Here is a 16112-nt window from a genome sequence, read left to right on the forward strand (position 1 = left end):
AATTGAGCTGCGGGCCCTTATTCTGAGTGCATACAATTACAGGTTGGAACACTGTCCGGAGGCCAAATGGTAAATGCAGGTGCATTGAGCTGCCTCCCTCGGGTAGATACATGAGTGGTGGTGTTGCCACTGGAAGAGACCATTCTGGTTTTAAACTTTTTGGACACATTCCCAGTCACCGCTGACAATATCAGACCATCGACACAAAAAGATCCCATCTGGCAAAACTAAAACAGATGGTGGTGATCGGGGAAAACAAAAGGGCCATCACAACCAGGACTGAAATGTTCTTGACCCGGAGAGACCAGACCACCGTAGAGGACTGTATATTATTATGGAGAGCAATGGTAATTGTCCTGAGTAAAAGTCACTGTCAGATATTGGCTGAGCTCCACCAGGCTATCCAGGGGATTCCAAAACAAAGATGCTGGTGAGAAGTGATGTCTGGTGGCCAGAATTGGATGGTTAATGTTGTTGCCACCTTAGTTGGACAATACCCAGAGTCCCAACAAGGACATAAATCACCACCAGCAGCTCACCTGCACTCTTGGGAATGGCTGGGTAAACCCCGGACTCGGTTATACTTCGACTATGCCAGTCTTTCCACGGGCTCTTTGTTTTTAGTCATTGCGTGTGCCCAAAGTGGTTGGCTGTGCATCATTCATCAAACACGGGGACAATTATTGAGAAGTTTCCACTTTCCCCACACTACTCTTTGAAGGCTTTCATATCCAGAAGTGCATCAGTCTCCAATCTGAACATAATTAAGTCTCCACAGTCCTCTGGAGGAGAGAGTTAACCATCTCTGAGCAAAAAATCTCAGTCCTCTTGCAAACACAGGCCCAAGCTCCACTCTCTCTCCACACTGACACAATCCTGCCATCTCAGGAATGATTAAAAGACCATTTAGAAAAGAAAATAAAGTTGGGGGCTATTTCTGGAGGAATGGATTTGAAAAGCACAGGACTTATGTTTAACAGGGTTTATTCAAGTTTAACCATACTTCAGGATTGGTTTTAGTCTCAATATTAAAAAGAAAAGCTGAACAAGCTTTTGAAAATAGATTGATACCAGAACTAAGAGATTACTACCACCAGGTTGGATTGATCAGGCTTGTCTCTTTCTAAAGAAAAGAGGGGCTCAGGATTGACCTGCTAACGGTCTTTAAGGGTGTAAAAGGGTTTGCACTGAGAGGAGAAAATTCAGCACAGGACTGAGAGTATTAGACTGAAATCCAGTTGGGAGAAAGTTAGAAGAAACTTCATTATTCATGACAGTGGTGAGAATGATGGATATAATACAACACCATAGGACATAGGAGCAGAAATTGGTCCTTCAGACCTACTCCATCATTCAATGAGATCATGGCTGATCCAGTAATCCTCAACTCCACTTTCCTGCCTTTTCCCTGTAACCACTGATTCACAGGTGCATTTAAGAAGGAGTTGTAAGTACACAAGGGAGAAAGGAATAGAATGAATAAAACATCTCCTTTAAACCTTGCCCATCCACCCCCCCACACACAATTTAAACCTATGCCTCCTTTTTTCATTTGACATTTTCACTCTGGGGAAATAGACTGACTCTCCATCCCATCCATGCCTCTCACAATATTATATACTCACGAGGAACATGGATGGGTTGGATAGTCAGTCTTTCCCCCCCCCCCCCCAAGAGTGGAAATGTCACATATTAGGGGGCATTGGTTTAAATTGGGATGGGGAATATAAAACGAGATATACAAGGCAAGCATTCTTGATACAAGATGGATGGTGTCTGGAACAGGCTGCTGGGGAAGGTGAGAGAAGCAGATATGTTAGTAGCATTTCAGAGGCATTCAGACAGACATATGAAACAGGCAGGGAATAGAGGGAGCTGAAAAATGTGTTGCTGGAAAAGCGCAGCAGGTCAGGCAGCATCCAAGGAGCAAGAGAATCGATGTTTTGGGCATAAGCCCTTCTTCAGGAATAGAGGGGTACTGACCATGTGCAGGCAGATGGGATTAACTTAGACCCGCATCGTGGTCAGCACAGACACAGTGGATTGAAGGGCCTGTTCCTGTGCTGTACTGTTCTACATTTTACGTTAAGACTTTAAACTTGTTTCCACATTATTAATCCTTTCTTATTAAAAAAAATCACATTAATATCACACCTTTTGGTGACCAGTTGATGTACATATTTTTGAAGTGTTGTCACCATTGTGAAGTTGGGAAGCCTGGCACTCAATTTCTGCACAGCAAGATCCCACAGCAAGAAGAATCTGCTTCCCGACGTTGACTTGTCACACACTTCCAGGGATTTACCACTTTTCCTCAAAGCAGTTGCATGGGATCTTCTGAGACCATGTATGATGGCGAGTCATCCCTCTTCTTAACACCCCATGTGAGAGACAGCACCTTCAGCTGTGCTCTGGGCTGTTGGTTAGCAGTTCAGCACTCCAGCCCTGAATGCAACTCGACTTTCTGAATCGAAGAGAGCGAGGATGGAAGACAGAGACAGAGACAGAAAGCCTACCAACTGAGACACGGCCGGCTGGGAGGGACTTAGTTCAAAAGTTGAATTTCAGTCCCTAGGAGAAGGCTGTACCTGAAGTCAACACCTCAGCACAAAACAAAAATCGACTTTACAACTTTTGTATTTTCTAAACAGCAACGAGAAGCCAGTGAAGTGACAACAGTCGATTTGTAATAACCAGGTGAGCTCTTACCTTTTAGTAGGAGGGAGCCCATTAACAGCAGAAAGCACACCCCAGCGAACCCCATCGCCCCTCCGAACTTTCAAACAGGGGGAAAGAGGGTGTTTTCCAAAGTTAAACCTTTCACCAATTGTGGGCAGCTTTTTTTTTATTTCCCCTCCCGTCTTTTTCTCTTTCCCCGCCACATCGGCCTCTGCTTCCTGTTCAGGTTACTCCTCTCTCGCCCTCCAGGTAGGTCTGAGGCGTGTCTCTCAGACAGCCCTGTACAAAGCTGTTGGGCATGTTCAGAGAGCCGAGTGCAAACGTGCTGTGTTCCCAATAAACACCGCCTCCACAAGTTGGGTGAAGGGGAAGTGACAAGGATTGAGCTCTGGCTGGGACTAACTGCATGGAGTCACCCAGAAATGTTTGGGTTGGAAAATCCAAGTTTTGAAACTTTTCCATCTTCTATGCCTTCCACTGCCTTTATGATTTTAATACTACTTTTATTTAGAGTTGTTTTTCTGAAGCAGTTGGTACACACCTTGGGGACAAGTGGGACTTCAATCTGGGCCTCCTTCCTCAGAGGTTGGGATGCTACCACTGCCCAACAAGAACCTTTATCGTCTTTTCAAAATCAAAACGAAACAAGATAGAAGAGACGTTTAACATCATCAACAACACCCTCACAGGCATCAAGTTCACCAAGGAGGAAGAAACCGACAACAAACTCGCATTTCTGGACGTCACAGTAGAAAGAAAGGACAAGGGAGAATTACAAACCTGTGTATACAGAAAACTGACAAACACTGACCAAACACTCAACTACGCCAGCAACCATCCCAACACACACAAACGAAGCTGTATAAGAACACTATTCCAACGAGCCACCACACACTGCAGCACAGACGAACTTCGAAACACAGAGGAGAACCACCTATACAACGTATTCAAGAAGAACAGATACTCAAAAAATACAGTACGCAGATTCCTTAAGAACAAACCATGACAAGCAGACCAAACACAGCCAGAAACCCTAACCACCTTACCATACATCAAAGAAATTCTAGAAATGACAGCCAGACTACTGAGACCCCTCGGAATCCTAGTAGCACACAAACCCACCAACACTCTCAAACAAAAACTAACAAACTTAAAAGACCCAGTACATCCCATGGACAAAACCAACATCATCTACAAAATTCCATGCAAGGACTGCCACAAACACTACGTAGGACAAAACAGGAAGAAATTTAGCCACCAGGATACACGAACACCAGCTAGCCACAAAAAGGCACGAGCCCTTCTCCCTCATAGCCCTACACACGGATCAAAAAAAACCAGCATTTCGACTGGGACAACACATCTATCCTGGGACAGGCTAAGCAAAGACATGCCAGAGAATTCCTAGAGGTCTGGCACTCCAACCACAACACCATAAACAAACACATAGATCTAGATGCCATCTATCAACCCCTCAGAAAACGAACAGGAAATGACATCACCACAAACCCCAGGAACCCCATCCAGGAGAAAGATGTAAATAGAAAGCAGGAGACAACAGCTTCGCTTCACTTGGAGGTCACCAATGATGATGTTACCTAGCCAGGTAATGAAACATCTGGATATCAAACCTACAGCTCAGTGAGCAAACCTACACCCTAAATATTTTGATTTTAAAATTCTACTCTTTGTTTTCAAATCCCTCCAGGTTTCACACCTCCCTACCTTCTTTGGTCCCACAAGCCTCCACCATGTCTGAACTCAACCAACTCTCGAACAATCCCCAATTTTTACTGGTCTTCCACTTGGTGCCAGCCTTGGGCTACCCAGGTTCCAAGCTGTGGAATTCCCACCTTAAACCTTTCCATTCCCCCACCCTCACTTCCCTCCCACAATCTTCCTCAAAAGCTATCTGTTTGGTCACCTGTCCTATTTGTGCCTCAGTGTCCTGGTTTGCTTTCTCATGTTTCTGGAGCATGTTTCATTATGTTAATGGCAATGTGTAGATGTGAGTTGTTGTAGGATAATGTTATTCATGAAAACTGACAGGGTCTGAAGAGAGGGATGCTGGGTTCGAACGGTTGTTTAAAGGTGTGAGTTGAATGGGGAGTGTTGGCCAAACAAAGGGGTTTAAACAGAGATCTCCAAAGCTTGGGACATTGGCAGATGAAGGACTGGTTTGCAGTAGTGAGTTGAAGATATTGGTTGGGGAAGGGATTTCCAAGACATAAACCTAATTAAAAAATAGAAAATAGGAGTGCGCCATTCGGCCCTTTGAGCTTGCTCCACCATTCAATACAATCATGGCTGATCATCCAACCCAGGCCCCTATTCCCACTTTGTCCCCATACCCCTTGATCCTTTTAGCTCTAAGAACGATATCAAACTCCTTCCTGAAAACATTCAATGTTTTGACCTCGAACACTTCCTGTGGCAGGGAACTCCACAGGCTGACCACTCTCTGGGTGAAGACATTTGCTCAGCTCATTCCTAAATGACCTGCCCCTGTTCTTGGTCTGTGACCCCTGGTTTTGAACTCCCTGGTCATCAGGAACGTCCTTCCTGGGTTTACCTTTTCTAGTGCTGTAGAGTGTTTTTCCTATGTGATCCCCCCCCCTCATTTGTCTAATTTCCAGTGGATATAGTCCTAACTATTAGACCATAAAATAAAGAAGTAGAATTAGGCCATTCAACCCATCTAGTCTAGTCTGCCACTTGATCATTGCTGATATGTTTCTCAACCCCAATCTCCTGCCTTCTCCCCATAACTCTGGATCCCTTTACTAATCAAGAGCCTATCAATCTCTGTCTCAAAGACACTCAGTGACTTGGTTTCAACAGCTTTTTGAGTTCCGTAGTTTGACCACCCTCTGGCTGAAGAATTGATCCAGTCAGTCCTCAGACATCAGTCCTACCATCACAGGAATCAGTGCGGCAAAACTTTGTTTCACTCCATCCATCGTCAGAACATCCCTCCTCAGATAAGGAGACCACTTACTGAGTGCTGCAAGCATTACCCAATGTTGTGAGGAACGAAGAAGATCCTTTTCGGAGGCGAGTCTGCTCCTAGCAGTCTCTATTAATGTCAGTTGTATTAATATGCTCCAATTAGTTGCAGTCAGTGATAAACTTCATGTTATTTACTCAACTTGACTCCTCTATTTGGATTAGAAAGCTGGCTTACCCTCAGACCAGTTTGAACTTGAAACAGCTTATGCACACAAGTGAGCAGAGTTGGAGCAGTATAATGTTTTTGATGGATTCTAGCATAGTCTCAGGATCACACTTTAGGGAGGATCATGAACACAAAGACATGAACTTTTAAATCAAAACGTGAAGGAGGCTGAGAGATCGTGTATGTCCGTGGGCAAACAGATGGTGGCGCCAGTATGATAATGGCAGCACCATTTTGAAAGAGTTGCAGTTTAAGGTAGTTGGGAGATGGGAGGCCAGACTGAAGAGTAATAGGATGGTCTGATCAAGAGAAGGCTGAGGTTTTAGGTGACAAGTCTTTTGAGATCAAGGCAGACACTACTGAGGCCAAAGTATCTGGTCTTGTAGAGAAGCTGTAGGTTTGAGAGCTTATCTTGGAACCAACCAGACCAATGGGATAAGCCAGTCTGAATACCGGAGAGAGGGGGGGTGTCATCAGTCTGAGGAAATGGCATTTGTGGATGTTGTCAAGTGAAAGGAGACTAAATGTATCCTGACTAACCTTGACCAGTTTGCAGTAACCTGTTTTAACTCAGACACATTGTGTGGTGAGAAGACGAGAGTCGGGGAAGGTTCAACACAACTTTATTGAACGTGTTATCAAGAAAAAACAATATTTGTCAGACATTACTATTGTACTTTAATTAAATTTTATCAAACTCACAGGTCTCTTCAGTAAACAGCCATAAATCCTATATAGTCTCAAATCTACAGTAGCTATCTACTTCTGACACGCACCTCTAAGGCTTCACTACACCTTATCCACAGGTCCCTAATGTTGTATTTGAACTGTTTGTCTGAAAGGACTGGTAATACCCATTCAATAAGGTTGGGGTAGGCTGTTCCTTGGTCTTTCAGGGTTGACTGATCTTTCAGGATTTGCACTTGTTGATTTGGGTTTCCCCTCTTGTCTAGGGCTGGTCCCAGTCTCTGGGTCATCTCACCAGGTAGTCCTAGATCTGTCTCAATGGCGAAGTTGATAGTCCAAGGTCCGACATTATTAATGCACCCTGTTCCAACTCTGCAGTTTGCAAATTGCAGAGTCTGGCTAGATTTAAACTTGGCTTCCACATTACAGGATTTTATTCATGCTCATGAAAAAACAAATCAATATTTCTGTAAGATCACAGGTCACCTGGCCACACTGAAGACAATAACCGTAATCTTCCCAGTGATGAGCAAGAATTGGTTTCATTTAGGATAGGCTGTCCAATGAGCAGAATGATATCAGTGTACTGATGTACACTCTGACATCATGTCTTCAGATTCAGACTTGACTGGACTAGTTATAGAGAAACAAAGGCGACAAGAACAGGTCAGAGGCTGGGAATTCTGCAGCATGTTACACAACTTCTGTTTCCCCCAAAGCCTGTCCACCATCTACAAAGCTTAAAGTTAGGAGTGTGATAGGATACTCCTGACTTGCCTGGATGAGTGTAACTCCAAAAGACTCTCAAATCCCAACAACTATCAAGCACAAAGCAACCCACTTAATGGATATCCCATTCACAATGTTCAACATTGACGCCCCCACCCCCATCACTGATGCACACTGGCAGCAGTGAGTACTCTCCCAGATGCAATACAATAACTCACCAAGGCTCCTCTGAAAGCACCTTCCAAACCTACAACCACTATCGAAAAGGACAAGGGCAACAGATATATAGGCGTACTGAAGGTCTCGACCACCCACCCCCAAGAGGGGTCTCTCAGTTCCGAGATCAGTCAAAAGAATCATGAGGAGTACGGTCTGCTTTAGCAAGTTTCATCAACTTATTACGACTCCAGACATAAGTTTGTCCAGCAACACAGAGGTTAACAGCTTCTGTGTTTCTTGGAGAAAGCTGCACACTTGAATTTGAACAATCAGCAATTTTGTATATTTCTTAGAAAACAGTACAACCTTAATTACAAAGAAAAACCAATGAAATGTAATAAGGTAATATAATGGACGGCAGGGAAACAGTCTTGTCTTTTTGCAAATTATCGTCTCATGCTTGTGGTTCAAGGTTAGTCAGGGTGGTCAGTTAATGTCTTATGATTCATTTTATGAAGACTTAATTGTCTGCTTTATCTTTACGTTCAACTAGCTCAGCAAAGCAGGAATGCAGCTTCCAACCATTTTACTACAGTATTAACCTGAAGCCATTTTGTTATGGTACTTTATATTGAAAAATCATTTTGTGGTTAATAAAAGCTTGCATAGATTTGTTGCTCCTGACAAAAGCCTAAATCCAGATATTAGATCCTCAGGATCATCCCCTGCAAGCTCACCTCCAAGCCACTCACTGTCTCGACTTGGAAATATATATCCATTCCTTCACTGTCGCTGGGTCAGAATCCTGAAACTCCGTCCTTAAGAGCATTATGGATGCCTTATAACACTCCAGGGACTGGAGTGGACAAAGTTAAAAATCACACAACACCAGGTTATAGTCCACCCTTCCACCCCACCAACCTCCGGATACATCGTTTCATCCTCCGTCATTTCCACCACCTCCAGACAGAACCCACCACCAGGGATATATTTCCCTCTCCACCCCTATCAGCACTCAGGAGAGACCACTCCCTCCGCGACTCCCTCGTCAGGTCCACACCCCCCACTAACCCAATCTCCACTCCTGGCACCTTCCCCTGCAACCGCAAGAAGTGTAAAACTTGCGCCCACACCTCCTCCCTCACTTCCCTCCAAGGCCCCAATGGATCCTTCTATATCCGTCGCAAATTCACCTGCACCTCCACACACATCATTTACTGTATCCGCTGCACCCGATGTGGTCTCCTCTACACTGGGGAGACAGGCCGCCTACTTGCGGAATGCTTCAGGGAACACCTCTGGGACACCCGCACCAACCAACCCAACTCCCCGTCCCATTCCGCCAATGACATGCAGGTCCTTGGCTCCTTCATCGCCAGACCCTGGCCACACGATGCCTGGAGGAAAAGCGCCTCATCTTCTGCCAAGGAACCCTCCAACCACACTGGATGAATGCAGATTTCCTCAGCTTCCTCATTTCCCCTCCCCTCCACCTTACCTCAGTCCCAACCCTTAGATTCAGCACTGCCCTCTTGACCTCCAATCTTCTTCCTGACCTCTCCATCCCCACCCCCTCTCCGGCCTATCACCCTCACCCTCACTTCCTTCCACCTATCATATTCCCGGCGCCCCTCCCCCAATTTCCCTCCCCCCTATCTTTTATCTCAACCCGCTTGGCACAACAGCCTCACTCCTGAAGAAGGGCTTATGCCCGAAACGTCAATTCTCCTGTTCCTTGGATTCTGCCTGACCTGCTGCGCTTTTCCAGCAACACATTTTCAGCTCTGATCTCCAGCATCTGCAGTCCTCATTTTCTCCTTAATTTGGAAGTACAAGCTTTCAGATTGCTCATGGAGCAGGACAAATTCTGTGTCCAATCATCCTGCTCCACTAGCTGCCAGATGAAGGAGCAGCACTCCAAAAGCTAGTGCTTCAAATAAACCTGTTGGACTATAACCTGGTGTTGTGTGATGTTTTTAACGTGGTTCAAGAAGGCAGCTCACCACTGCCTTCGAAAGGCTGACTGGGGATTGGCAGTACATACTGGGCTAGCCAGCAAAACCCATGCCCCTTTAAATTATAAATGAAACCTTTATTGTTTTAAAAAGAGACATTTATGAATTAGTTTGAAGCTTTCCTACCTTCTGAAGGTGGATAAATAGCCAGGAATCATTTGCAAGGAACAATATATGGAGTAGATTCCAATATTTGGAGACAGTGATGGCCCCCTTCCTGATGAAATGCTTATGCCTGAAATGTCAGTTCTCCTGCTCCTCAGATACTGCCTGATGTCCTGGTCTTTTCTCGCGCTACACTCTCAACCCAGATTCCAAAATTTGTTTTGTTGCAAAATGTTATTTCTTTCAGTGCTTGTTGGAATTGTATCAGCATGTTTCCTGACACAGTATTCTAATTTCATCCTGTATCATGTGGGGGTTAGTGGTGGAGAGAGGTGTGAGTTAGATCCCAGCTCCGAGAGTCCATCCAGGCTCTTGCCTTATCCACTAAAATTCAGAAGCAATGCTTGGAACATTCAGACTGCCGTCTAAAATAAGTTTTCATTGTGTCGAAAAGAAACAAAATGAAAGTTCAGAATATCTTTACTTATTAATGGAAGTTAGGTGTCTGGAAAAGACTACACTAGACTTCAGAATTTAGCCAGCCATATTATTAATATCTCAGTAAGTTTCTGCTCAATAGCAACCCCCAGGATGTTGACAGGGAGAGATTCCAAGCAAAGATTAGATCCTCTATTGTTGGAACTGATTATTTAAAATTCACTCCAGGATTTAGGGCATCATTTGTCACGCCAGCATTGGAGGGAGAGGTTGAATAGGCTAGGGCCTATGGAGTGTCGGAGGCTGAGGGGTGGTCTTACAGAGACTTTTAAAATCATGAGGGGCATGGATAGGGTAAATAAACAAGGTATTTTTCCTGGAGTGGGGGAGTCCAGAACTAGAGGGTATAGGTTTAGCGTGAGAGGGTAAAGGTATAAAAGGGACCTGAGGGGCAACTTTTCTACACAGAGAGTGGTGCATGTGTGGAATGAGCTGCCACAGGAAGAGGTGGAGGCTGGTACAATTACACCATTTAAAAGACATCTGGATGGGTACATGGATAGGAAGAGTAGAGGGGGATATGGGCCAAGTGCTGGCAAATGGGACTAGATTAATTTAGGATATCTGGTCGACATGGATGAGTTGGACCAAAGGGTCTGTTTCTGTGCTGTACATCTCTATGACTCTCTGACTCTAATTCAATTCCTGCTTCATGGTAACTCTATAGGATGGTGATGGGGAATTCAGCCATGGTAGTGCTGTTGAGTATCATGGGGCGATGATTGGATTCTCTCAGTATCCTTAACTAGGCTCCACCGAATTCCTGTGCAGTTACTTAAAAGCAGCAGAGCACCCTGCAAGTTCCTACAAGTTGCTCAACACTTTTGTCATTTTTTTTTAATTAGGGAGCTTCCAGAATAAATCAGATGGGAACAGTATAAGATATCTCTGAATAGCTCGCTTGCTGTTCCCTACTCCATTTGTATTAATTGTTTTATTTTTTTACAGACTGCGTGCAAATAAAAACAGAGAGCGCTGGGGATACCCAGCAAATCTGGCAGCATTAACCAGAATTAGTGCATTTTCATTAATCAAAAGATGTCAAGAAGTGATGACCTACCATTGGCTCTTAGATATGGCTCATCATTTTAAAACTAGCATGTATCTGCATGATAATGGTTTGTACATGTTCAGTCAGGAATTTTACCCCCCCCCCCCATCATCGTGAGAAGCATACCCTCCAGGGACTTAGCCTGATTGCAACTGGCAATTATTGCTCAAGCTGTTGTACGTAGTTTGAGGTCGCTTTCACATGATTTGTGCAGTAATTTTCAGACAATTGTTGCTGATGCTCTGAAAGACACAGCCACGTGTCAGTAATTTACATTGCACAGTACACAAAAATGTGCTTTTCAATAATACAGGGAAAAGACAGGAGATTGGCACTAATCCTCCCCTGCTCTGGCTTACATATGACTCCAGACCCACAGCAATGTGGTTGATTCTTAACTGCCCTCAGGGCACCTAGGGATAGGCAATAAATGCTATCCTGGGCAGAGACACCATCATCCTGTGAATGAATTTAAAAAAAAAGTTAAAATGCTCAGAGTGCTTATAAAAGACAGAAATTTAGGGAATTTAAAGTAGAACATAGAACACTACAGCGCAATAAAAGCCCTCTGACCCTCGATGTTGCGCTGACCTGTGAAACCAATCTGAAGCCCATTTAACCAACATTATTCTGTGATCATCCATACGTTTATCCAGTATTTGGAATTATGAATAAATAAGTAGTTTCCAGTGTGGGTGGCTATCCTTTAAGCTACCTGTGCCGTACGTTCTGAAACTCCCTCCTTACACCATGCTTCCCCTCTGTCGATTTCCTTTGAGAAACTCTTAAAACCTGCCTTTGGTCATCAGTCCAAATATCACCTTACATGGTTCAGTGTGAGCTCTGATCTACACTTGAAACACTCCCTTGCCTTCTCTCCTGCCTGGATGCTGCCTGACCTGCTGTGATCTCCAGCATTTGTTGTTCTCAGTATAGATTCCAACATCTGCGGTAACTTGCTCCATCCATGTCATATTTTATTTGGCAATGCTCTGGCAAAGAACTTTGTGAAGATTTGCCATGTTAAAGTTGCTATACGAATGCATGTTATTGTTGCAAGTAGGTACTGCTGATAAAAACAGTTTGTTTTGAGTCTGACGGCAGTTGAACTTGCGATATGAATGCAAGCTCTTGTTGATATATTTAAAGGTGTAATGCCTAATTTTCCATTTTATGTATTTGACGATTAAAGGCTAACTTTGTCCGAAACTCTAGAACAACTAAATGCTCGAATGTGTATTGGAAAGTCGGAGCACCTCCTCAGGCTTTGCATGATGTTTGTGTCATCTGCTTGTACCATAGAATGAACCTTGGTGAGGTCAGAATTATAAGTGTCGGATGACAGGGCAGGAATGGATAGATGTAACTTTTCAATCTGCTTTGTTTCGGTGCAGAAAAATCCCTTATGACGTGTATTCCACCAGTCACTCCTTCTAGACAAATATTGAGCTAGCTCACTCACAGGGCTATGAGGCAGAGCAGTGTTCAAACTGAAAACACTGCAGGTTGTCAGGCACATACAGAGCAGATGTGAGAAACTGTTTCATCAGGCTGCAGAATCCACAGCACAGGGTCACAGTCTCAAGATTGGACATTGGCCTTCATGGACTGACATGAGAAAAACATTTCTTTGTCCAGAAGATTGAGAATCTCCAGAATTCTCTACTCCCAGAGAGCTGTGGATACTCAATCAATGAGCAGAGAAATTGAAAGAAGGATGAAATTGAGAAATCTTTAGTCACAAAAGACATTAGAGGATAGGGGGGAAGCAATGTTGGTGATGAAAAGCAGTCCATTGGAACAGACTTGAGGAACAGTTTTTACCACTGAGGGTTGTTGAGTATTTTCATTAAGTATATTCAAGGCTGAGACGGACAGATTTTTAGTCAGCAAGGTTTTCGAGGGTTATTGGGGAAAGGCAGGAAAGTGGGGTTAAGGATTATCAAATCAGCCATGATCTCACTGAATGGTAGAGCAGACTCAATGGGCTAAATGGCCTGCTCCTCTGTCTTATGGTCTTGCGGCTTCCATAAGATGTCTCCATGAAACTCGACACATTTCCATAGTGTGAAAACAATCTTAACGCATGCTCAGTTTTCCTCTACCCTTGTCCTGAAAGCAGCCTTAAGACATAGACACTGCTATGGCGCAACGTCCCAGGAAGCTCTTGGCCAGTTTTGCAATCAACCTGTAACTGATATAAGAGTCATCCAGTGATCTTATCACATAAGCTGACACCAGATCCATTTTGTGTTCTGTTAAGCATAAGTTTGGCAGTATTACTCTGAGAAGTAATTATGTTTTTAACAATAACATTTTTTTCCACTTTTCGCAAGGAAACATATTGTGCAATCTGAGGTCTATTTGTGCTTTTGAAAGGCTTAAGTTCAGGAAATTGCTGAAATACCCAGGAAAATATATTATTCAGGATACCAGGTGTAATTGCTTCACTATGATGGGAAGGTTTACGTCACAGGTGGGTGAATTTCTTCACTGGTTTCGGTGCATTAAATGCTCTTGCCACTGGATTGCAAGGTGCCAGGGTTAAGCCCTGCTTTAGGACTTCAGCACAATATCAAGGCTGACTCTCCACAGCTATACTGAGGGAGTGCTGCACGTCAGGAGGTTCCAACGCTCACAATGCTCCAAGCTGCAGGAACTCTGGAAGGAATAGTGGCATAGTTTCGGGTCAGGATGGTGATTGATTCAGAGGGAAGCCTGCAGTTGATGGCGTTCCTGTACATTTACTACCCTTACCCTTATAGGTGGTAGAAGGCTGATGAAGGGCTCTGGCCCAAAACGTCGAATTTCCTGCTCCTTGGATGCTGTCTGACCTGCTGTGCTTTAACCAGCAACACATTTTCAGCTCTGATCTCCAGCATCTGCAGACCTCACTTTTTACACTAGGTGGTAGAAGTCACAAGTTTGCGAAGGAAAAAGAGTCATCAAATGATTCTTGGGGAATTGTAGCAGTGCATCTTGTAGCTGATATGTTCTGCTACCACATTTATTAATCTGAGAGTCATAGAGTTATACAGCACAGAAACAGACCCTTCGGTCCAACTCGTCCGTCCGACCAGATATCCCAACCTAATCTAGCCCCATTTGCCAGCACTTTGCTCATATCCCTCTAAACCCTTCCTATTCATATACCCATCCAGATGCCTTTTAAATGTTGTAATTGTACAAACCTCCACCACTTCCGCTGGCAGCTCATTCCATACACACACCACCCTCTGAATGAAAAAATTGCCCCAAGGTTTCTTTTAAATCTTTCCCCTTAAACCTACACCCTCTAGTTTTAGACTACCCCACCTTGGAGAAAACCTTGTCTATTTATCCTATCCATGACCCTCATGATTTTGTAAACCTCTATAAGGTCGCCCCTCAGCCTCCAGGGAAAACAGCCCCAGCCTGTTCAGCCTCTCCCTATAGCTCATACCCTCTGACCCTGGCAACATCCTTGTAAATCTTCAACACACGCATTGTGTTTAACATTCTGCCTGCTGTGTTGCCCCCTTGTGTAAATCTATACATTGGCCCTTCCCAATTGCAAGCAGTGTTCTTTGGAACAAAAATGTGTGGCTCATTTCCAACAGGGTTTCCATGAGCAGGCATTGCTCGCCTGTCTTGTTTTTGTTACACAGATGTCGTTGGAGTTGCCAGGAAGAGACTGAAATATTCCGATTGATAGGATCTGGGTGGACTCGCTGCCAAAACACTGGCAATGACTTGAAAGACAGCAGCTGGTTCCTGTGCTTTTGTTTTCATTGCCAATGTCACTGGGACAACGGGCAGTTTTGGTCACATCCTGAAGAAAGCTGGAGTGCGTTGTGACAGTGACACACGAAGAAAAACAGCAAGACTTCCATTTCCGCAGTGGCTCCATGATCTCAGGACATCGCAAAAACAATTTACACTGAAGTGCAGTTACTGTGGTAATAGGGGCAACTGATTTGTGCCAATCTGGGGCCATTAGTCCATCGGGGACATACTCTCGTTCCGTCATTGTCTCAATGCCTCTTTGGTTCCTTGGTCTTTTCGAGCTTTAAATGTGGCTTGAGAAATGGGCTTCACCAATGAAACCTTTCTTCAGGGATGTCAGCGAGGAGAAACTGAGGACCGCAGGTGCTGGAAATCAGAGTCGAAGAGTGTGGTGCTGGAAAAGCACAGCAGGTCAGGCGGCATCCGAGGAGCAGGTGAGTCGACATTTCGAGAATAAGGTCTTCATCAGGAATGCTGCTCCCTGGATGCTGCCTGACCAGTTGTGCTTTTCCAGCACAACATTCTTCGACTTCAGCGATGTCAGGACTAGTACAAGTGAAGGTGGGAAATTGGGGTGAACGGTTTTCATTTTTTCCCCAGTTGCAGTCTTCCAAATTCTATTTCATATATGTTTCATATATTATATATATGTATGTTTCAACATAATTCCATACAATCACATTCTGAATGGAGGGAAATCTGCAGGATACCATGACAGTTCCTCTTGGTCTTTGTCCAATACTGAAACAGATCGTTCGGTCCAACTCATCCATGCTGACCGGATACCCTAAATTAGAGTCATAGAGTCATAGGAGAAAGTGAGGACTGCAGATGCTGGAGATCAAAGCTGAAAATGTGTTGCTGGAAAAGCGCAGCAGGTCAGGCAGCATCCAAGGAGCAGGAGAATCGACGTTTCGGGCATGAGCCCTTCTTCAGGAATTCCTGAAGAAGGGCTCATGCCCGAAACGTCGATTCTCCTGCTCCTTGGATGCTGCCTGACCTGCTGTGCTTTTCCAGCAACACATTTTCAGTTCATAGAGTCAGAGAGATGTACAGCATGGAAACAGACCCTTCGGTCCAACCCCGTCCATGCCGACCAGATATCCCAACCCAATCTAATCCCACCTGCCAGCACCCAGCCCACATCCCTCCAAACCCTTCCTAATCATATACTCATCCAAATGCCTCTTAAATGTTGCAATCGGACCAGCCTCCACCACTTCCTCTGGCAGCTCATTCCATACACGTA

General features: G+C 44.5%; 1 protein-coding gene across 2 annotated transcripts in view; it reads right to left on the minus strand.

Moving 5' to 3' along the window:
• Positions 1–2944, minus strand: part of LOC132832244 (CUB domain-containing protein 1-like) — a 114256-nt gene extending 111312 nt beyond the window's left edge. For both annotated transcript variants that reach the window (XM_060850068.1, XM_060850066.1), the window contains exon 1: positions 2710–2944. In XM_060850068.1, coding sequence (XP_060706051.1) covers positions 2710–2764 — 55 coding nt within the window. In that variant the 5' untranslated portion in view covers positions 2765–2944. The remainder of the gene's footprint in view (positions 1–2709) is intronic.
• Positions 2945–16112: the final 13168 nt, after the last annotated feature.

Source organism: Hemiscyllium ocellatum, chromosome 34 (assembly GCF_020745735.1).
Source record: "Hemiscyllium ocellatum isolate sHemOce1 chromosome 34, sHemOce1.pat.X.cur, whole genome shotgun sequence".
NCBI lineage: Eukaryota > Metazoa > Chordata > Chondrichthyes > Orectolobiformes > Hemiscylliidae > Hemiscyllium > Hemiscyllium ocellatum.